This window comes from Lethenteron reissneri, chromosome 41, assembly GCF_015708825.2.
Source record: "Lethenteron reissneri isolate LAM-NWPU_2019-01 chromosome 41, ASM1570882v1, whole genome shotgun sequence".
Lineage (NCBI taxonomy): Eukaryota > Metazoa > Chordata > Hyperoartia > Petromyzontiformes > Petromyzontidae > Lethenteron > Lethenteron reissneri.
Genome location: NC_083819.1, coordinates 7130959 through 7154395, shown reverse-complemented (window position 1 = coordinate 7154395; position 23437 = coordinate 7130959). Strand labels below are relative to the sequence as shown.

Below are 23437 nucleotides of genomic sequence, written 5' to 3'. Positions count from 1 at the left end.
TGCACACGAAGGCTTCTGGAATGATGGTGCAGGAGGCCAGTATGACGTCCCTAAAGGTAAACAAGGCACTTGCTGACAGGGCTTTGGGTTCTTCAACCCCATGCCTCTCCCATGCAGTAGATTTTTTTTACCCCCTTAATTTTCATGTTTTTATTTAGTATTTTCCCCCCCATTTTTATCCCGATTTGTGATATCGGTGTTATGTCGTGAGGCTAAGTACCTACTCGTATTTCTCGCAGAGCAGTGCAACCCTTCATGTTCGAAAACAGCCCCATGTAAACCATGCCACAGTTGCCATTGAGATCCCCTCAAGTATCCTGTGTTCCACACGTCAGGGGGCAGTACTTTCCCACTCGCGCTGCCACAGTAATGTTTGTCAAGTATCAGTACGCAACTATAATGAGTCATTCTTATAGCTGGAATTTAGCCAAATTAAGTGATGGGTTTTTTGTACAGTAATTAATGGCCAGACTGAGACTACTCAACTGACTTTAGCTGTGGCAACGACCTGGATTCTAACTCAATCTGAGTTGTGCTAGTTCAGCACTCTGACCTCTGAACCACTAGAGACCACCTCTGAAAAATGCCAGGTTTCTTCATAAATAACTTTTACTTGACCTGTCCCCTAATCAGCGTCAAGCACACCGATGGTGGCTGCTCGCAGAAAGCCGTGTGGCGGTTTCAAGCCTCTGGGACCTGAGAACCTCAGCCATCTTGACGAGTGCAGGCAACTAACTGAGGAGCTGGCTTCCAAGACACACGCTGCTGTGCGCCTGTACCAGCAAGTGCGTGTGTGTGTGCACGTGCGCGCGTGGCGTCTCTTGCTCGCTGCATTATTTACACGCGTGCGACACGGTAATTTTCAACGCTTCATAAATTGTGCCTATTACATGCTGGCATGAAAAGATGTGTGTGTGTGTGTGTGCGTGGCGCTTGCACAGCACGGCCAATTAAAACATAAACGCCTAATGTTGATGTATTGTTTGAGTGGGCTGATGACCTATATTTCCAGTAGACATGCTATTCATGTCAAACCTAGCCGAGCGCTGCTGTTATTCTCGTACAATTTAGCTTGTGTGCCGGTCAAACAAAATGTAAAAAAAAAACCTCCCCGCAGACGCTGTTGCTGGGAAACGTGACAGAGGAGCGCCGCTGCTTGTCCACACTGCTCCGTGAGGGCCTGCGTGAGGTGGCCGCCGACCTCCGCACAACTGGGTTCGCTCCCCAACCGCAGGGGACCTTGGACCAGGACATTCTGGCTCAGTCGCAGCCCGATGCTGGGACGAGCGGTGCCCTTTCGGCCCGCGACCCTGACATCGCTGCCATTGTCCAGCAGCACTTTAAGCTCCTCCTGCAGCTGACACAAGAGAAGCTTCATTGGAAGCACAGCTTGTAGGCCTCGAGATGTGAGTGCACACTTGCAAACCCTACCGATTTTAGTGGTAGGCTGCCAATTGTTTTTGCACTTTTACTGCATGTGGATTTTTCACGACAAGACTTACATCCAAATTTTTGTTTCTCTGAATATGATATTTCGTGATAAGTTTAGCTTTGAAAATCTGTATGCAGTAAATAAAGGGTTTGGACACCGGAAGCCCACTGCTTACATCGGTAGGATTGGTAAGTGTGTTTAATGTAGGCCATGTAATTGAATCCATATCTCGTCTCCCAGACAATGCCAGTGACAACGGTGACATTACACAGCTGCACAATTTAAACAATAAAAATGTTTTTATGTGGATAATTAGCTGACTGCAGAACAAGGGCCATTCATGTCTCCTGCAGTCTTGTGAAAGTGATCGCTCCACTCCTCTAATTGAGTGCATCAGCGCTTCCTCTCTGGAGGTGGTGGCCTTCAGTTGATAGTGGAAATTCCGAATTTATCAAGTGAGAGGGCCAGTTTTTTCATGGAACTGTTGCCCTTATCACAAAGTGTTATTCATTTGATCAAACCCCAAGGAAAGATGAGTTAAGTAAAACCGCGCCTCTCCAAGGTTTGAACTTGAGATCTTTCCATATTTTGTCGGTCCTGCCTGTAGATCCCAAGCCACGTTTTGCCTGTGCGGGCCACGGGCTGGTCTGTGTAGGTGGCATGGGCCGAGATATGACCCCTGTTGTCCTGGGTGGGGTTTGTGTTTGTGGAGTGGTGGTTGGGGTAACGTAGACTTTGTACACGGTGTCTCGCCTGTGATTTACTGCACTGCTTTTGTAAATGGTGAAAACAAACATGAATTTAAGCTGTGAATGGGATAGCATTCATTTACATTTCCTTTTCGTGTGTACACTGGGGTCCTTGCCGGTAATGTGAATCCTCGGTGTGTGTACATGTCAGTGTGAAGTTAAGTACAATTTTCTCAGTGCATTGAAAAGGCTACAATTGCTACGCATTTTAGTTATGATGGGAAGGCCTCACTGAGTCTCTTAAGACTCCTTTGCGGGAGGCTCTTAAATTGTTGGACAATTCCATATACTGTATTGGTGTTTGGTTTATGGGTACCAAAATAAAACCCAAGCATACGAGGGGGATTCACACTCGAAGCGCCGCACAGATAGATTCATTCCAATTAGTATGCTGCCATCTGATCACAAGTGGGTGCCACCACAGCCACCAGTCTAATCGACATTTCCATATAGGAATCCGTGATGGATTTGTGGAATTCTAATTAATCATTGAACAAATTTACTGTTTAGCGGTGCATATAGGTCCATTACTATTTGTTTGGCATGCATATTGGTTGCTTACGGTTAAACAGGGTTGAGCCTGGATTGTACTTGGATCAGCGATCACCGTGCAGTTTGCAGTCTTGTGGCAGGGCTATGTTTTGAGCAGCATAATCCATTGTTGTACTGTATCTTGCTTCAAAATCTATGCTCTCCTACCTTTCAACTCTGATCAGACTGCAGTATGGTCAATAATCTTTCACGACCTGCACAGTGCAGGGAGGCCCTCATCCAGCAGTAGATTGACAACTATGAAGAAGGGCCATTACCCATATTTTTCCTGTTAACGTCACGGTGTTATTCATGTGATGTTTTGACATTGATTCGGTCATCCAGCAGGGAGGGGATAGCCCATTCTGCGTTGGCAGTGGTGGTGCACAAATAGGCGACGTTGAAGGGTCATTACCCGACACATCCATTATACTTCGTAAGGCCACAGTGCTGTTGACGAAAGTGAGTTGAGCATTATACCGCACGAGTTTCAACGTGAGCGTGAGAATCGATGTCATGTTAATTAAACTGGAATCGACGGATCGTTAATCCATGCAGCACGGGCTGAGGGGCGGATAAAGGGGGTGGGGGAAGGGAGTGGGGGGGGGGGAATAGGTAGGGGGAAGGGATGGGGCAGCGGGGGATGGGGTTGGGGGGGATAAGGGAGTGTGGCAATGGGAGATGATGGGAGGGAGCGGGGGATAAGGTGGGGGTGGGGTGTGGGGGGATGGGGGATGGACGGAGTGGGGGATAGGGTGGGGGAGGGGGAGAAGGGGTGGGGGAGCGGGGGGTGGGGCTACGGGGGATCTGGAGGGGGGATCAGGGGGTGGGGCTATGGGGGATGTGGAGGGGGGGATCAGGGGGTGGGGCTATGGGGGATGTGGAGGGGGGGATCAGGGGGTGGGGCTATGGGGGATGTGGAGGGGGGGATCAGGGGGTGGGGCTATGGGGGATGTGGAGGGGGGATCAGGGGGTGGGGCTATGGGGGATGGACGGAGGGGGGAATAGGGTGGGGGAGGGGGAGAAGGGGTGGGTGGGGCTACGGGGGATGAGGGGGAGGGGTAGGTTGGGGGATGGACGGAGGGGGGAATAGGGTGGGGGAGGGGGAGAAGGGGTGGGTGGGGCTACGGGGGATGAGGGGGAGGGGTAGGTTGGGGGAGGGGGTGATGGGAAGAGGAGGAGGGGCGTAGGAGATAGGGGCGTGGCTCCGCAGCCCGGACGTGACGTACCGGGCGAGGCCCCGGATGGTGGTGGTGGTGGAGGAGGCTCCGCGTGAGATGTCGCCGGAGTGAGAGCTGCGCGGTGAGTGACGACGCCGCCGCCGCCTTCTGCTCCTCGCCGCTCGCCCCGTCAACCTCGCCGCCAACATCGGCACTCCTCATCCACACCACCTCTTCTTTCTCCGCATCGGCATCGCCACCACCCATCTCCCTCTCCCTGGTTGCCCCGGTGACGGGAGAGCACTGGGTTGGTCGCTGCTGCTACTACTGCTGCTGCTGCTGCCACATGATGATGGTGCTGGTGACGAGGGCAGTGGCGGTGGTGTTCATGGTACTGTTGTTGATGGTAGTGCTGGTGAATGATTATGATGATGGTGGTGGTGGTTGCTAATGTTGGTGATGGGGGAGCGATGGTGATAATGGTAGCGATGATTATAATAATGGTTGTGATTGCGGTCTGGATTGATGGTGGCGGTAGTGTGGATGGCTGTCATCGTGTCTACGTCTCTGGTCCTTCACCTCGACTCTCAGCCTCTGTCTCCGTGTGTCTCAGTGTGTCTCCGTGTGTCTCAGCGTGTGTCTCAGCGTGTGTCTCAGCGTGTGTCTCAGCGTGTGTCTCAGCGTGTGTCTCAGCGTGTGTCTCTGGGTGTCTGGGTGTCTCTCTCTGCGGTGATCCGGGACCATTGCTCGGTCGCCCTAGCAACAGACAGCTTCTACCTGCAGCCCCCACCTCCTGCCCCCTCCACTTCCCCCACCCCCTTCTCTCCCTGCCCCTGCCTTCACTGCACATTCGCTGCATTCTCTTATCATCCGCTGCCCTTGCATGGCCCTCGCTGCCCTGTCTGCCCTCCGCTCTCTCCCCCTTCCCTCCCTCTGCCTTTGTCCTCCTTGCCGTGGCCGCGCTGCCCACACTCTGCCCAGCTCTGTCATGTCGTTCTCCCTGCCCTCCTGCCCCCTCTATCTCCCTGCCCGGCTCCTCTATCTCCCTGCCCTCTACTCGCCTTCGTCACAGTCATCACCATGCTGCCCTTCGCTGTCCCGCCCGTAGCCCTTAACCTGCTCTGCCCTCGCTGTCTTTGCCTGCCCCGTCTCTCGCTGCCCTCTCTGGGGATGTTGCATATGCCCTCCTACCCCCCTCCCTCCCCAATATCCCGTAGTCTTCCAACATTTATTTCTGTGAATTGACATTCATTTTACGTCGCCGTGTCACTCGGCAGCAAATCTACAGCGGCGCTCTGCTGCTTGTGCTGTCACCGACAGCTGAGAGATCCATCGGCGAGTGTCGAGATTGACGCTAGACATTCGCTTTACGACGGCGAGTGACGCGGGCGGAGCGGGATTAAGAGCAAATCGAGTGACAAGTTTCGTGTTTTTTTATGTCGGTTCATGGCCAATTAAATACGGTAATGGCTCTTGGTTCATGTCCATTGCGCGGTTGATTTATAGCGTTGACTGTTGGAATAAGTTGTGTTGCCCCGGCAGTGTGGCTCATAGCATTGCATGGCGATTAGCATTTTCCCTTTTGCAGCATTTATTTCTGCGTGTCTCCGTGTACCGTGTCCCGTAGCTTTGTATGTCGAGCGTTCCTAAATTTTAGTGGTCTCATGGCTTTTTCACAGCTTTGTATTTCTTTCCCATCTCATGCAACGTGTCCTATAGAATGGTGTGTGTGTGTGTGACATAACATTTGCATACGTCTCATTCCCTGTGTCTGCGTTAAAGCTTTCCATGTGTCTCATATAATTGTCCGATAGAATTCTATATTTTTCATAGGGTTGTATGCCAATACGCATTGTGTGTCTATGTCATTATCATTCCATGTTTCTCTCCTTTCGTTTCCTCTGTGTCTCATATCATTCCGTGTGTCTCTGTGTCACGGGATTGCCGTGCATGTGTGTGTCATGACGTTCCCTGCATGCCTCGTGACGAGATCGAGAAGTGCCCCCTTGTGCCTTGCTTCTTTGCTAACTTGGCCCTGCGTGGTGCCCGACAGGGACAGTTGCTGATTAATTGCTGCTCTTTGTTAATTGCGTAATTGCTGATGAACATCTTGGCTGCTGCAAGTGGACGCACTTTTGGGAGCAGAAATATTCATTAAGCACTTGGCCTAACATCCCTCCCCGGCAGGAGCCTCCTGAGAGATGGTTTTGAGACTCGGCGAGGTTTTCGTAGCATAAGCAAAGGGCGGTTTTTATTGTAATGAAAATGAGCGTTCCTAAATGTTAGTGGCAACCCCTCGGCACTCCCAGGGTAATTAGGACGTTTCGTCTCGCGTGTGCGCTGGTGAGATTCTCTCAAGGCGGGTGAATCAAGGCGCTTTCTCCCATTAAAACGTTCAGGGTGCGTGAAGCAAATCGCTTAGAAACCCATTATGAGACAAACATCCACACGCATCGCTACTCCTGGAGGGAAAGTGCCTGCTCCGCTCTTCCTGCTGCGTGGCGCTTAATAGTTCTAATGAGTCAAGAGTGAAGGAAATTCGGAACGTGATTTATTTCACATAATATAGCGGGGCCCGCGTTGTTATTAGGCCGCGCCAATACTGCCGGCGGAGGTTTCTGGGTTTTTTTAGAAGGACCGTTCCATCCATTCAGTCTTATAATTCCAACTCGCGTCGTCCCACAGGAATTTTCGGCACGAGTGTCTTCTCTTTACTGCCAGAGCTTTGTTTTGCTCCCTTTTCTCTTTTACGGGAGAATCATTTGCTCGATGTGGACGGGGCCCCGAGCTGTTTACTGAAATATAGATTTGCTATAAAGGGGATCCCACGGGTGTTTTAAACCTCCTGTACAGCGCCGGCGTGGAAGGCGTGTGTGCGTTTCGCGGTTAACAGGGCCGAGCCGCACCTCTGTGGCTGAGCGGAGATGGCAGGGGTGAGGGGCAAGTGCTCCCCCGTGGCCCCGCCACACACCCACCGTCAGGGCTGGGCAGAGGGCCGCTCCTCACAATGACTCAAAGTTTTATTTTAATTCTTAAACTTCTTAAAAAAACAACACCGCTTCAGGAGGTAGCATTCGTACGTCAGATGCGGCTATACTCGCAGCTGGCCGGAGCTTGTTTCTCTGAGAAAAGGTTTCGGGAGAATTTGGTTTTGTGGAAGTTGGTTCACCAGGAATTTTATGAGCTAAACCTATGACACCTGGTTGTCGAAGCTGGTTCTGTGGGAACTGATTGTGTGGAAGCTGGTTCTCAATGACACCTGGTTGTCGAAGCTGGTTCTATGGGAACTGATTGTGTGGAAGCTCGTTCTCAATGAGCTGGTTCTGTGGGAGTAAGACACGTTTTTGAGATTCTTCTGGGTTATGGTTTTCATGTAGAATCCACTTATTGTAGGGGAGCAGCAAGTTTTTTATGAGCTGATCCGGTGAGATTTGGCTATGTGGCAGGTGGTATTGAAAGATATGGTTGTGCGAGAGTTGGTTTTGTACTGCCTGCTCAGCAAAGCCAAATTAGCATTTTAAGCGTTAAGCTTTGCTTCCAACCTGGATGTCTCTCTCTACTCGCTCAGTAAATCCTTGATGATACAAAGTCCCATTCCAGTCCACATTTTTTTTTCGTGAGGCCAAGTCGTCAGGGTTGTGGCGGCCCAGATTATCAGGGTAGAGGCCCGAGCAAGAGTGAGGGTGGGGGGGGGCTTGCTTGTGGGAGCTGGCGTTGGAGTGACTCGTATATCGTCCGTGTCGTGCAGTGGGCTCCCCTGGCTGGCGTAGGGGGCGGGTAAGCCGTCCGGGGCCATTGCCACCACCCCTTCGCTGCCGTCACCATGTTCGGCAAGAAGAAGAAGCGGCTGGAGATCTCGGCGCCGTCCAACTTCGAGCACCGCTTCCACACGGACTTCGACAAGGAGGAGAGGAAGTTCACGGGGCTCCCGCCGCAATGGCAGAGCCTGCTGGCCGACACGGCCAACCGGCCCAAGCCAGTGGTGGACCCCTCCTACATCACGCCCATCCAGCTGGCACCAATGAAGGCAAGCCCGTGCTGTATATGTAAAGCAACCACCATAACACTCACCACAACACTCACACAGTGAAGGCAACCCAAAGCCCTATGTACACAACAACCACCACAACAGTCACACCCACAAATGCAATCCAGGCCTGTACATACAGCAACAATAAGCTATTAAAATGTCCAGGAGGCTCAACCACAACATATGGCGAGCTGGCACCCCCCGTTCCTATGTCGCCCCTACTAATTTTTCTTTTTAAACCGCACCACACTTGTATGACGAGCCCTGCTCACGTAGTGAGAGGCCTCCCGCTTCCTGACAGCCCTGCTTGCTCCTCGTATGCCCCGCAAATTGCCCGTATCATCAGCTGTTATGTTGCCGGGACAAAATATTGATTCCGCGAATGTATCGGGACACTGAAACCGCGACTGACCCGGCCAAACCCAGGAAGGTAAGTGGCTTACAACACCAACCCCTACAATAACAATTACGCTTGTGAAGGCAAGCTTAGCCCGTGCACACACAACACCAGCATGAAGGCGCGTGTGCATCACGCAAGGCGATCCCGTGTGCACAACAACAAACGAAACAAACAAAAAACACTCCAATGCAAGTAATTGCAGCTGCTCAATTTGATTCGATCTCTCTTGCGGTGCTGGTGTCTTATATGAGCAGGTAAATGACATCAGTTGCAGGTTATGCAGCTGCCAGAAGTATTCGTCCTCAGAGCCTTCGGTAATATATGCTAATAGACTACCGCGGAGCAGTAATGAATGGGCTGCCACCCTTATTCAACGTGGCGCCATTGTGACACCGCGATGTCTTTTTCCCCTTCCCCCCCCCCCCCGACTGTGCCATCCACAGAAGGTCATGGGGGGCAAACGCTTTGTTTAGTAAATATTACGTGTTCTGAGGGGCTTGCGTGTTGAACTCACTGTTACGTGCAGCTGTACACAACCTGCCGTGTTTATCAAGAGTTTGAGATCGGGCCCCACTCTTAGGCTTGTCTCTGCTCGCTGGCCCGACTGTCGCAGCAGCGTTGGGCCTCGGAGACTGCTTCGCAAATTCGCCTCGCTTCAGTTTTTCGGACAATCCGTGCGCCCGGTGCTCGCGCCGCTGCCTATCCATGGCCGTTGTTATTTACGTATTGATTAACGAGCAAGTAATCATGTTTTTAAAGAATTCATTAGTGCCCTGGCAGGGTGCCCAGACGCAACGCCTCCCACCGGGCGGCGTGGGGAAGTTGTCGTTGAGTGGTGGCACGCGTGCCGGAATGCGGGCGCGCGCAACACCTGTTGGCACGCGGTGGGAGGTGGGGCGGGTGGGCTGGCGACCAAGCAGCAGCATCACGCGGTAGCGCTTGGGGGGGGGGCCTGCTTGGGACCGGCGCGCAGACAGCTGCGCCCGTCCCCCTTGGGGGAGTTTGGGGGGGGGAGGTGGTAGACGCTTGTGCTCCCAAGCCGTGAGTCCGATTGGCACCGAGGGCTTCGAGTTACACGGGTAATTGAGCGCCCTTCCTGGAATTATAGAACAGCAGCTGCCGAGGCGTGATTTGGACAATTTTGTCTCCTATCAGAATTGAACAATGTGGATTTTTAGTATGGAACACGGCGTGATTTTTCAAGTGTTTGTGCTGTGCGAGCGTGCTTTTAAGTGCATCGTTTGTGCCGTCGATGCTGCGTCCGCGTTGCGCACGACGATGTGTTTTCTTGGTTGCCGGCTGTGTTACGCTCGGCGATTTAATCTCTCTTTCAAGCTCGCGCCGTGCCAGTTTGAAACTCGTATGCAGACACAATGGTCCAGCGTGCTTAACAACGGCAGAGAAAGAGAAAAGAAAAAAAGCCTGCTCTCATTCTGTCTCCCGCGCTGCCTCAAGTCGCCGCTCCCAAACAACAGTGGGGCTCTTGTGTGAGGGTGCCCGTGATGGAGGCGCCTCTCACGCCCACCAGTGTCCTTCCTCTCCTCTTCCGAGCTCCCTCCCACGTTTTCACAAGGAGCCTAAACTTGGCATAAATAATGGGCGACAGGGCCACGGCCCCTGAGCGAACATCAAAGGGACCTTTTGAACCGTTTACTCTGCAACGCTGCAGTGGGGCTCTTTGTGTGCCCAGCGAGGCGCGGCGCCGTCTTGAGACCTTCGCAAGGGGCCACGCGAGGCGCTGGTTACCGCGCTTGTTACCTCCCGGCACGGCAGTGGTGCCTCTTGCCCCTTCCCCCCCTCTGAGGCTTCGTACATTTGTGCCGTCTTCAGAGATCTCATTCAATATGCATCTTGACAACGCAGTGTTTGCAAAATTAAATACGCACCATCGGCGTGTGTTTCGCGTGCGAGTGATGCGTCCAGCACCTTGGCTGCTTTGTCCATTTTTAGAATTGCTTGGCAATGATTTATTTGTGGCTTCCAGAATTGTAGGGTAAGGATTTTATTTGCAGAGTGTGCACAGCGGCCTCGGCACGAGTAGTGCGTACGGCCCGCCCCTTGGCACCCGAGAGGGGCCTGGCCTCTACTCTACTGAGGCTTCTCGTCGTTCGTGAAGACGGGGGATGCGCAATCGGTCAGTCTTCCTGACGTGGCTTAACTGCGAGCGCGGATGCCACGGAGACGTGCTTGCCTCCTGGAATGTCGTCGTGATTGATTTATCTTTTTTGTGCAAAGTAATTGTCAGCACTTATCGATTTGCGTGCCAGCACGTCCGGTGCGTGTGGAGGAGCTCTTGAAGCTCGGCGAACTGCCCTTCAAATGTCCGCAGCCTCGATCGTGGAATTTCCAACCCTCGTGTGGCTGAGGGGCGTGCACTTGTCAGAGCTGCGGTGTTTATAAGCGTAATTAAAATGTACTTATTTTTGCATTGCGCTGAGCGCCGGTAATCTCCCTAACTATGTTAGTGTTAAAGTTTTTTTTCTAAAGTAAACAGCCTTTGGGTAAGGAGCTGCTGTAGTGGCTGTTGAGCTGAGTGAGTCGTGCGTGCACGCTTGGGTAGGCAGTGTTTGTGCCCTTTGCCCATGTCTGCTGGCAGCAGTGGATGTGGTCTTGCACTGTTGCCAAGCAGTTAGATAAATGCAGAGATCTCTGTGATGCGCTTTTGCCCGCAAGTCAACTGCTTGCTTGTATCTCTCACTCCATGCCCTGCACTGCTACAAAGCTAAGCTAGTTTTTTTGGTCTTACGGGACTCGGCCATGGACTCAACAACGTAACCATGTGTAAGGAAATAAGGGAATGGACAGGGTTAGGTTTGAGATAAGGTTAGGACTAGTGGTTGGCTGGAACACCTTTTACTGCCACCCTGAAAAATAGTTCAGCGCTGTGTTGGCCTCAAACATGCGCTCCTCATAGTGGCCAGACCTCATGGAACGTGTGTGTACATTGCTCGGTCTGAGCAGAGAATTGCTCAACGGGGTCCTTGTGCCCGGTGCCATAAAACAGTTTGAGGGAAAGTTACCCCTAATCCACTCTGGCGCTGACAAAAGTCCATTGGCAGCGTTTTTTTCCTGTGCAATTGAGCATGGGGCGGCACTCAACTCCCGTTTACAGCCCTGAACCAGTGTTGGAAATTCCACGTTCCTATGATGGGAGGGTGAATATTTCTGAAGGAGAACCAACTGACTTTCCCACAATGTGGTGACGAGTGTCCCTCTGATCAGTTTCGATTGTAAATTGTCTTATGCAACGGAGCACCGTACTCCATGGCAACGGTGCTAATGCTGGTCCCCCCATGTCGCTGGCTGCGCATGAATAGTTCTTATTTCACGCAAGCCGTTATTTCTCGTGCACGCTGTCGCTGCTTTACTGCCGCGACGGTGCGGTCCATTCCTCGCCGTCCCCCTCGTAACGACCCGTTTCGTTGTAAGTTTGAGACACAGCCCCAGCCGCCCTGCCTCGGTTTGTCCGTGTTACCAGCGACAGGCGATTTAAGAAAAGGAGTCTTTTCGAGCTATTCTCTCTTAAGTGACCCATTTTATATATATATATAAACCAGCGAGGCATAGGCAGGGAGGACGGCTACAGTGCCATGATATACAGTGAGGCGGTACGCTGGAATGTGTGAGATTTTCCCGGCAGCCACAGCTCAGGCATGTGGCGCTGACCCCCCTCAGCTGTGGGCGCAGCGCAGATGACCCAGAGGTGGCCCTCGTATTGCGAGGCCCGAGGAAGACGTCCCCCGCTCATCGGGGCGCCTGTGCCTCCGCTTGCTCCGCAGCGTGAGGCGACGTGGGCGGGCGGCAATGAGTTTAACAAGAGCCCATTACGTTGGCAGAGGGAGGGTAATAACAGCTTACGACTTTTCAGCATAATTTAACACTGATGCCAGCGGGCTGCACACACGAGCATTACAGTAACACGTGTGTGTGTGTAGTAATGCAGAAGGGTCGCACATGAGAAAGGTTTAGAGGTTACGTGTTTGGAATGTAAGCCTCCTGATAGTGATTATCAGCTGTCCTGTGAAATGCACGTGTGCGTAGTTTCCCCTCCTTTGAGTCATGGTTTTGTGGGGAGAACACAACGCAGCGTCAAGCCAGGCCTTTCTCCACCCGGTATTGAGTTTTTTTTTTGTTCTGCTCCGTTCTCCCTTTGACAACACAAAGGGAAAGTGACTGTGGCTGAAGGACCCACACGCACTCCCGTCTGCCAGGGCTGCAGTTATTGGGAAACCACAGCGTATAGCATTCACACACTATCACTGCCCCCGCTGCACACCCCCCTTCACCCAAGATGAGACGCATGCAGCAGAGGGGAGGCTGAAGGGGGCAGGAGGGGGGGAAAAACCCAGAGCGTTTTCCCAGAACTGCGAATACTGGGGAAGCAGTTTGCGATGTAACATTTATGTTGCCATCCGATGCGGCGAGATGATGGCGCTGCAACGGGACTGGCACAGGACGGGCTTCGCGGGCCCCACGGATCTCGCTGGCGCCGTGCTCGCGTCCCTCTGTCTCCCGTCATTGCCTGTCATCGCCGCGCGCAGTCACGAGCAAGCGTGTCCCCCTTGCGCGTGATGGCACTCGACGGCGTGCCATTCTAAATACCAGCTTTCGATTGACTTGATCAGATCACTTCGGCAGGTATCCCTTGCGGATAGTGATTCGTCGCCGTCGGCCCTCACGTGGTTCTAATAACGGTCGCTGATTAACTGGCCATCCACCATGCACTGCAAAAGACCGTTACTCGATCAAACGGTTACATTGTTTGTAGAGCAGGGATCTAGTGAGATCTTTGCTCTTAAAGGAAGATGAAATACAAAGGGTAAACTCTTGTTTCACAGATTATGAACCATTGGCTGTGTCCTGAGCTGTCCAGCACAAATCTGGATATTGACTAAAAAAATACTTTAAATTGACTTCAGGAGCGCACTGTAGCACATCTGCGCAGCTCGACTGCTGTACCTTTTAATGCATCACTGCAGTAATATCACGAGGTCTAGCTACAGCACTCACCTGATGTTAACTTTAAAGTATTTTATTCTCATGCATGAAGCTTGTAATTCATGATTGGAAAATCATACCTACAAGATAAGAGCCGCAATGCGTCCTCAAAACAGCAACAACTGTGGTGGATGTACCACATCTTCCGATTAACACGGTTGGCTATGTACAGTGCAAAAGAAGTTCAACAGACGTACATAATGGAGTTTTTTTGAGGGGGATCCTTTAAATTTTTTATCAGTTGGGAGGGGTGCGGTGGGGAAAGAGATTTAAAAATCATGCTCCCAAGACTCGGACTGGTCGGTGCATAAAGCAGTGCTGCATCTCTACTCTGCGCCGAAATGTCCCTCGCTGCAGTGTCCCAGTTTTGTTTCGGGTTGTACAGCGACTCCTCAGGGTATTTGCTTGTGCCTTCCAGAAAGGGCCTTGCGATGTGTGGTGCTTTCAGTGTTGATTTTGTACTTTAATTTTACATTGCTTTTAGAATGCAAATACATCCAGAATATACATTTTATATGCCACATAAATAATATTACGTGTGGTGTGAATTGGCTCGAATGCTTGTTCTTGGAAGTAATGAGGCTTTTTGTTTTGAAGGAATTATTATTCTGGGGCACTTCCGCCCCCCCCTCTCCCATGCCTGATAGCCCAGTATTTGAAGGAGGACACAGTGTATCTTCCTTTTAAGAGAATCGCCATCTGCCAAACGAACGCGTAATAACGCCCAGTGGATATAGAACACATGCGGGCACCGGCAGGCAGGGCGCATGTCAGCCGATGGTGGGGCTGGGCTGAGCGCCGGCTAAACGGGGGTTGGTGCCACGTCGGTCTGATTGTCTGGGCGATTGCCAGCCCGGAGAGGTTCACCACGGTGCCATCTGTCAGCGCGGCAAGCGGCAGAAGCGTGCGCCGGGCACCGTAACGATGGTCTCACCAGTGGCAGCTTGAATTATCGCTTGCGGCTCAGTGGTTTGTCATAACACCCTGCGGGTTTGGTCTGCTTCCAGTTGGAAATTGCTTTTGTGCGCCGTGTTAACAGGAAGATGCAAGATTAAGAACGGTGAAAGCAGAGTCGTTTATCCGGGGAAGGCTCAGAGTCTTAGAAGTCTGTCAGAAAGGTGCTGCTTTGGAATGTTTTGCCAGTGTCATTTTAAAGAGTGTCTTGCATGTGGCAAGAAATGGTATTCTGAGGAAACTCCACATGTCGGAGGAATAACATTCAAATATCCACACAGATGAAATCAGGAATATATTCTCTGCAGCCAACTGCGTGCCACCTGGCAGCCCATTGGCTTTCTGAGTTTCACAGATCTGTGCGATCCACCAACCCTTGTCTCCAAAGTGCTGGATCATAGGGTTGAGTCACCGCTGTGTAGATACATGCCGAGGCATTGTGTTCAGAGTTGTTCGAATACCAAGCTATAATAATGAGAAAAATAGCACTAATGTGATGTTTAGGTGTCCTCATGTCACTGCAGTGACGTTTTAAAAAGTATGGCAGGTGCGCCACAATGACATCACCAAAGCTCATCTTTAAGTTTCTGTAAAGCTATTTTCTCATGAATGAAGCTTCAAACTTGTGTCAGACAGTCGAGGACCCAAAGCATGAATGTGTAACTACAAGATAAAAGCTGCTTGTTTTATTGCATTGCAGCTTTCTTTAAGTGGATGTTCCAAATACCTGTCTTCACTGCCTTGTCTTGCGTGGTACCGTACTAATGGGTGTCTTGAACTTTGCGATTAGTAATGTCAGGATGACGTTCACCAGAGTTAACGTCGCGCAGCCTCAAATGCCTCCGTCTCTGCTCCTTCCCTGCAGCCCATCGTGAGGGGCAGCAGCAAACCCAGGGCAGAGAGCGCCATCAACGGGCTGCTCTCGGAGTTCCGCAACATCTCGGTGTCGCGCTCAAACTCGCTGCGCAAGGAGAGCCCTCCGTACGCGCGCCGCGATTCGGGGAAGCAGCGTCCGAGCGTCATCGAGGAGGACGGACAGGCCGACCAGCCTGACGGTGACGAGGAGGCCGGGGGGCGGCACCTCACGCCGGCGCGCGAGCCTCACCGTGCCGACTACGAGTACAGGGAGTGGCCCGGTGGCGGCAAGTCCTACCAGCACGGCTACGACGACCGCGACCACAACAGCAACCGGCACCCGCCCCCCTCTCGCCAAGCCCCTCCACTCCAGCAGCAGCACCGCCAGAATGGGCAAGAGCAGCAACAGCAGGAGCCGTACAAGTGGCACTTTAATCAGGCGGAGCAGGGCCGGCCGCCACCCCCCGAGTACGGCGCATATGCCGATGGCAGGAAGGTGTCGTACCGCCCGGCGGAGCTGCCCGGCAAACACGCGGCGTACCGGGACCGGGACCATGGCGACACGGCCGACAGGAGGCCCAAGTCGTCCTTCGTGAGCCCGACGACGCTGGCTGAGCGTAAGGAACGGCCCAAGTCCGGGCCCAGCCTGCGTGAGGGGGACAGCCCCAGCACGGGCAGCCGCTCTGACGCCCCGGCACCCTCACCGCCCCAGTACAAGTCCAACAGCTACCCGAGGCAGGGCCCTGTGGCAGCTGCGGGAAAGGTAGGGGTTGTCCCCTCTTGCGCCTGCACCTCCCCGGTCGTGATCCCACCAGTCCCTCTACTGACGGGGTCACTCCAGCGGCATGGATATCTGTGGTTCCACCGCGAGGAAGCTTGCTCATGCATCCGTGGCGGTTTGTAGGCAAATCCTTAATCTTTTTTCGTGTCTGTTTTTATCGACACTTATCTGCAAGAGGAGCTCTTAGGTTACATGTGAGTCTAAAAGCAATTCTTTTAATCGTATAAAGTGTTTAGTTTTATGTGATGTCGTCATTCAAGCAAGATTCATCTCGCAATCTGAGGAACCACAGACATGCTGGAGAGCAGCAGCCAGGAAGTGAGCTGGCAGTATTAACAATTGCCCAAGCTCTGGGGTCCTATGTATGTTAAGATGTTTCCATTTAACTAATGAGTGTCTGTATATGCCTTTGTACAAAATAATTAACTGCGTGTAATATGCATGCATTTTATGGTTATTAATGCCTTGCGACTTAAGTTGAAAGCATGTATACTTTAGTGATGTCCATCCATCTGTTTATAACAGAGGGGAGGGCACGATAACTCTTGGCCAGATGATCCAATATAAACCAGCCTGCAGTATGAAGTTGTGTTGACTTGCTGTTTTGAAAACCAGCCAATTTGATCAAGAGGGTTTTTCAAAACTTGGACCACAAACCAGAGCAAATGTTACAGATTGGAAATGTGTTTTACCCTGACAGCTGCACATCTGCTACCATCCTGATAATTAAATACTTGGCAACTATGGCAGAGCTACGATTTTCAGGTTGGGGGGGCCACCCCTCCAGCAATAAAAAATGATAGACGAGATGTTAGTAAGGACCTGTCCCTTGCTTTTTATTCGACGCATGTGCGGCGATGGCGTCGCCATCGATCGAGGGTCGAATTTGAAATGTGTGTGATCGGCATCGTGCTCGCTGAAGGTATGATGCCTTCAGGGAAGTCGTGTACTGTATACACAACTGCGCACAATTTTGTGAGTCACTTATAACTGCTTTGCCGTTACTTATTCAATTATGGACTCGGACTATTGTCCTATCATCACATAGAGTTCCTGGCACGTAATAATATGCTACACAGTGGCAGTGGGGGTCGCAAAATGCCGATTTATTACTAATAAACCCCAATGATCCGATAGAAATTAGGGATTTCGATCGGATCATTGGGGGGGCACGTGCCCCCCCACCCCCCACTGGCTCCACCAGTGCTTGCCAAGATTGTTGCGGAATCCATTCGTACACGTATTATTACCAAACTTGTTTTTCTATAGGTTTGGCAAAAAGAGGAATTGGGGGTCATGTGAGAATGTGTTCCCACAGGCCCGACCAGGGGACATGGGTCCCGGTAAGTACTCGCCGGGTCCACCCAGCCATCCGCCGGCGCCCTACCCAAAACCGGCAACGTCGCGTCCGCCGCCCCCCCAGCACCCAGTCCCCCACGCGACCCCGCGGTCTCAACACCAGCAACACCAGCAGCACCAGCAGCAGCACCAGCAGCAGCACCAGCAGCAGCACCAGCAGCAGGCTCCCATCGCCGGCTACGGGCAGCACGTGAGCCCACGCACGCAGGCCTCCGTGGAGCTGCCCCATCAGCGGCCGCCGCAGCCGCCCTACCTCCAGCAGCCCACGGCCTCCCCGGGCCAGCACGCTCGAGCCGGTGCCCTGCCGCAACCGTACAAGCCGCCGCCGCTACCGCCACAACCGCCGCAGCACGGCGGCCCCCCTCCGTATTACGGAGCCCCACCACCACCGCCGCACCAGCACCAGCAGCAGCAGCATACCTACACTGCGGCAGGCGCACAGCTTGTGGGGCCTGCGGCGCAGCACGCCCTGCCACATCCGCAACACGGCGCTCACCCTTCCCCTCACTACACGGGGCCTCCCCCTGGGGGTAAACCGGCTCCACCTGTGGTGCACTAAGACGACCCCCAGCCACCAACTGGCCCAGCAGCAACAGCAACCTCCGCATCACCATCATCATCACCACCAGCAGCAGCAGCAACAGCAGCAGCGCGAGCCCCCGCGCATCTCGCACGAGCAGTTCCGCGCGGCGCTGCAACAGGTGGTGGACCCCGGCGACCCGAGCGAGTACCTGGAGAACTTCATCAAGATCGGAGAGGGCTCCACGGGCGTCGTGTGCCTCGCCGTGGACCAGCGCTCGGGCCGCCAGGTGGCCGTCAAGAAGATGCACCTGCGCAAGCAGCAGCGCAGGGAGCTGCTCTTCAACGAGGTGAGGCGCACGGCACCGGCGTTCACGGTGCGGGTCTCATTCTATTCTCTCAGTCTTCCAAAGAGCGTGAAGTGGCAAGGTGGACGGGTTGGACTTCTTCAGGGATGAATACACTCGTGTTGCCGTGACATACATTTTCACGATATGAAGATCTTGATTTAAAGCTTTCGTGACTGCAGGGATTCATATTCTTGGTTCTTTCGGTAAAGTCACGTAGAAGGGAAATAATAACAAATATAAAACAATAAAATGGTCACGACGTTTCGACTGCAACACAAGCAATCATCATCAGGCGTGAAATCCACAGCAAGAAAATTTGAAAAAAACGCCGCTTTTTTTTAAACTAGATAAGTGACGCTAGTCACAATGATATTTAGCCAAATAGGACAACATTACTATCAAAGGCCTTGTATTGTACACATATCACAGTGTGGCCATATCCACGGCACCCCGAGTGTGGCCATGGAGGAGGCTGAATGTAACGTGAGTCTGCGCGTGTACATCAGGTGGTGATCATGCGCGAGTACCACCACGAGAACGTCGTGGACATGTACAACAGCTACCTCGTCGCCGACGAGCTCTGGGTTGTCATGGAGTTCCTGGAGGGCGGCGCGCTCACCGACATCGTCACACACACCAGGTGCGTGGCCCCACGCGCACACGCCGGGCGAGAGGAGGCTGTCCGTTTAAACCCTCGTCCCGTCGTGCACACCCTGACCCCGCGGTACGTCGTGCGATGATGCCAGGATGAACGAGGAGCAGATCGCGACGGTGTGCGTGTCAGTGCTGCGGGCGCTGGCCTACCTGCACGGCCAGGGCGTCATCCACCGCGACATCAAGAGCGACTCCATCTTGCTCACGGCCGACGGAAGGGTACGCGCTCTCCTCCCTACGTGCACCCGCTCTGTTGCACGGGATCATTGGGGGCCGCGACTTAACGCCTCTGTTGGCTGGGTGGACCCGGCGAGTCTCTAACCACAGGCTACCGCTCTCGACCAAGATGAGGCGTGGTACCTGCATGGTACGGGAACACCAACTGGTGTACTTTGGGCACGTCGTTCCTCGCTTCCCCTTGCTTGACCGTGCCCACTGGGTTCTCTGAGCTAGAGGACCACGTTGGTGGAGGAGGCGGCCCACCGCCTCCTGGCTGCATCAGGTCGACCGTTTCTGTCGAAAACTTGGGAACAGGAAGGGGGGCTCGTTTTGGTGGCTTTGCTAGGAGGGGGGGGGAGTCTTAGAGGCTGGCGCCACAGGGTGAACACTGCGTCACCCTGTCACGGCGTGCGATACCACACTTGACTGTTGCGCACATCTCGTGATTTTACTGCTTTTCCTACGTTGATACCGTGCTCCTTGTGCAGCTGGTGTTGGAGGCAACTGTAGAGAAATGCGTGCCCCGTAGTGTTTGGGGGCCAACCCCCTGCCAGCTCCGTGAGTGCAGTCGAGTGCCACCACCTCTCTTCTGCTCCCCAGATCAAGCTCTCAGACTTCGGGTTCTGCGCTCAAGTTTCCAAGGAGGTGACGCGGCGGAAGTCACTGGTGGGGACCCCGTACTGGATGGCGCCAGAGGTCATCTCCCGGTTGCCCTACGGACCCGAGGTGACCAACCCCCCCACACCCCTACGAAGCGACGTGCTTTAGTCTGATAGACTCTGTGTGCATATGGTCTTGACGAAGTCTGCAGACTTGACAAGCATCCGCGGAGTGTGTTGGTTGGTGGCAGCGGTTGTATTTGTGGATGGCAGGGGGTTCAAAGCAGTGAATGACGGGAGTTCAAATCAGTGTTTTTGTAATGCGTGGCGTGTGACCGGGCGGTGCGACGGGATAGGTGGATGTGTGGTCGCTGGGCATCATGGTGATCGAGATGGTTGACGGGGAGCCACCGTACTTCAACGAGCCGCCACTGCAGGCCATGCGCAGGATCCGCGACAACGTCCCTCCCAAGATGAAGAACATCCAGAAGGTGGGAAGATGCGCCACCAAACCAGCTGCACGGATGACTTTAGTGCTCGCAAACCACCGGCAACGTTCTCTGCCGTTTTGCTACTATGCCTGTTCAGCACTGTCCCAATCCATTTCGAACTGGATTATGATGTAATGAAAGTTGTTAGGCCTATACCGTTGGCGTGAACGACCGTCGGTGTTGTTATGCGAGTGTCGATTCGTGTTTAAAGGAACGTGGATATGCCTTGCCTCCATTAAAGTTATTCTGAGAATTTACTCTAAACAATTTTTTCAAAAATAGAACTTACACCAGCTGATATATAACATTGAAAGTTGCACTACGAACGATGTGAAGGAGTGGTGGCTAACGGTGGGGGCGTGTGTGTCGACCAGGCATCGCCGCTGCTCAGGGGCTTCCTGGACCAAATGCTGGTGCGGGACCCGGCGCTCAGGGCCACGGCGCTGGAGCTGCTGCAGCACCCGTTCCTGCAGAACGCAGGGCCGCCCGCCTGCATCGTACCGCTCATGCGGCAGCACCGCGGCCGATAGCCGGCCCCTCGCCCGTCCGATTGCCGCAGCCAACCCGCTCCGCCACAAGGTGCCACGACGAGGGGTTGACATGAGACGCACTCTCGCCCCGAGCACCGACGCGACCCTCGACCCTAACCGCACCGCCCCGCGATTCCTCCCGCGGCACGGGAATGTTCGTCGCGGTATAGCCATGGCGGAACGGCCGAGCGAAGCGCTGGCGGCTGCCCCATGCCGGCGACTGGCCCTGCCATAGGCGGCCTGTGGCGCTGCGGCGCCGGAGTCATTCCCTGCCGCGTGTGATACTTGAAAGCCTGAGGTGTCGGGGGACCCGGCTCTCGCACGGAGCAAGCTAAACTCTGCAGAGTTTAAAATCACACCTGAAACGGACGTCTTGGTGGTCGCTGGAGCGTGGTCAGCGCTTGGCAAGTGAAGAAAGATGATTAGCAGTGCTCGACATTTCTACACGTCTTATCACGATGCCAGCCTTGGTCTTCTCCGATCATTTTTTTATTGTCATCTCATACTTTACATATCATGTGCTAAAAATACTGTATGGTGCACACTGGGAAAGATAGGTCTTATTCATTTTATACATATCCGCACATTTCTCAAGACACTAATGTTTGTTTTTGTAAAGTGAATCACTACGCTGGCAGTGCCGTGCCTGGGCGAGCGATGCGGCGGGGGGAGGAAGCGCGGGCAAATTATCCGGAGCCGATGGCGGCTGTCGCGGTCGGCTCCGTCCGAGGCCGTGGATCGTGATGGAACGCCGTGCGTCGTCATCGTCGTCACCTCTCCGCTGGCCGGGGGGTTGGAACTTGCCGAGCCCAGGTGTTTGCATCCACTCTCTGTTTCCCCCTTGAGGATTCTTCTTATAGTATTACCCGTCAAGTTTTTTTAGTTTGTTATTTTTTTGTATTTATCAAGTATTGTAGGTGGAAAGGCCCTAGGCATTGTAATTTATAGTGGAGTGGGAGCAGGTGGTAGGGTTGGCTGCTGCCTGCGCACCCACTCTCCTCGTCGAGAGTCCGGTTCTGTCCTTGGTTTCCCCAGTCCTAACGGGCAGCGGTGCCCACACCTGGCACTCATCTCGGGGTAGCCCCAGCCCGCTGCTCAACCAAATGGGCACGGACGTGTCTGTCTGCGGCACAGAGCCGCGGGTCATCGCGAGTGGCCCAACGCAAGCAGGACCAGCAGGGCCTCTCCCACGCAAAGTCGTGGCCCGGCTTGGAGGAGCATGCTTTGCTGAGAAGGGGGGGTCTGGCCAGTGTTTTAGGGGCCGGTGGCTAAAATTGTACATTGGCATCGATACCCCCAGTGTTCCACGCCATGCACGTGTCCCACATTGCCGGCTGCTCGGCGCGATGTTCGTACGCGGCGGATGGCCCCGCTGGCGTCGGCCACGATGGGGTCGGCCCCGCTGGCGCCAGTCAGCTGGTGCCTCCCTGCCGCAGGGTGGCCCGTCGCTCACCTCGACGTCGTCCAACGACCAGGCCCGCACACTGCGAATGCAACTACTGAGCTGTGAGCGGAGAATAATAAAAACACTGAAGTCTTGTTTTGCAGCTAATAATAGATGTAAAAAAATGTTTAAAAATATGCTTGTATATTGTAGATTTTCCAAATATATATACTTGTATATTGTAGATTTTTGTAAGGAGGCTCGGTTTTGTTTCTCCGCTGTATGAAGGGTCTCGTTAGCCCGCGAGGGGTCGTCATGGTTACACGACGACCTGCTGTGTAGTTTATTCGCGGCGCTGTGTAAGCGAGAACCTGGAAGCGTTGCACGGTTTTCTCCGCGTTCATGATTCGCAGAGTGAGGCCTGATCCCAGCAGAGGACACAGTGCTGTGTGGTGGCGCAGCGGTCCCTGCGCTGCACCACCAACCCAGCCACTCAAGTTGAATTCCCGGCCAAGGTCAACATTAGTCATCGGTCACGTGTATTATGAATAGATCCTGTACGTTGTCAGCCTTAAACGAATACCTGGCGTGGTGTTTAATCACACGGCCCCTTTACCGTCATCGCCACGATAAAGCCACATCCGAGCTTTAGCAGATGGCACTGTGTCCATTGCCGTGCCCATGCCTCATCCGTACTCTGTGTTTAGATAGAACTCGTGCACTGGGTACGACTTACTTGCAGTTCGGGGCACGCGTCTTCGGGTAATGGAGTGATGGTTATGAAGTTCATGATGACGGTGATAACGTGAAGCATCCTGTTAAGGGGTGGGCAGTGTCCCATGTTTACCCCAGCAACTCTCTCTGCCCTTACATCGTAAATTCTAACGGTTTTCTCGGGCGCCAACTACACCTGCCATGGCTGTTGTCAACCTGGATTGGCCCGAGCACCCACAGACGGGGTTGCCTTTTGTCCAGGCACCTGCAGACGAAGGTCATCTGCTTGGCTGTCTAGAAAGCTCTGTCATCTCTTGCATTGGCTCGCACGTGGGACTTTAAAAATGGGACTTACCGTTAAAACTTTTTAAGTTTTTCTAAAGTAAAAAAAATCCTGTGTCCTCAAACAACCTGTGGGAGTTCTTTGTCTTTGGAGTCACCACAGGCCATGTGAAAGTGTCTGACCCCGGGCGTTCTGTCAATTCTTCAACGAACGGACGCCTTGTCTATGATGCAAACAAGCCAGGCAGCAGGTTCACTTGCTGCCGTTGCAGTGTCCCGCCACCATGCCACGCGCAGCTCGTGGGACTCCAGCTCATCTTAGAGTTGGTTGCACGAGAAGCGAGGCTGCCCAGCGCTCCAGCAGGCGATGGAGACCACTGCCCATGCCTGGCACAGGTAACAGATGGCGACGGCCAGGCCGCACCGACATCTCTCGTCACTGATGT

At 53.4% G+C, this 23437-nt stretch overlaps 1 protein-coding gene across 1 annotated transcript; it reads left to right on the top strand.

Moving 5' to 3' along the window:
- The first annotated feature begins 3934 nt into the window (after nucleotides 1-3934).
- On the top strand, nucleotides 3935-23113 carry LOC133352744 (serine/threonine-protein kinase PAK 5-like). The gene is given in 10 exon segments (XM_061568593.1): nucleotides 3935-4014; nucleotides 7621-7899; nucleotides 15120-15872; nucleotides 17209-17805; nucleotides 17807-18118; nucleotides 18625-18758; nucleotides 18865-18991; nucleotides 19592-19717; nucleotides 19947-20081; nucleotides 20456-23113. Coding segments are annotated over 9 exon segments (2544 nt in total). The 5' UTR covers nucleotides 3935-4014; nucleotides 7621-7695; the 3' UTR covers nucleotides 20612-23113.
- The last annotated feature ends 324 nt before the right edge of the window (nucleotides 23114-23437 follow it).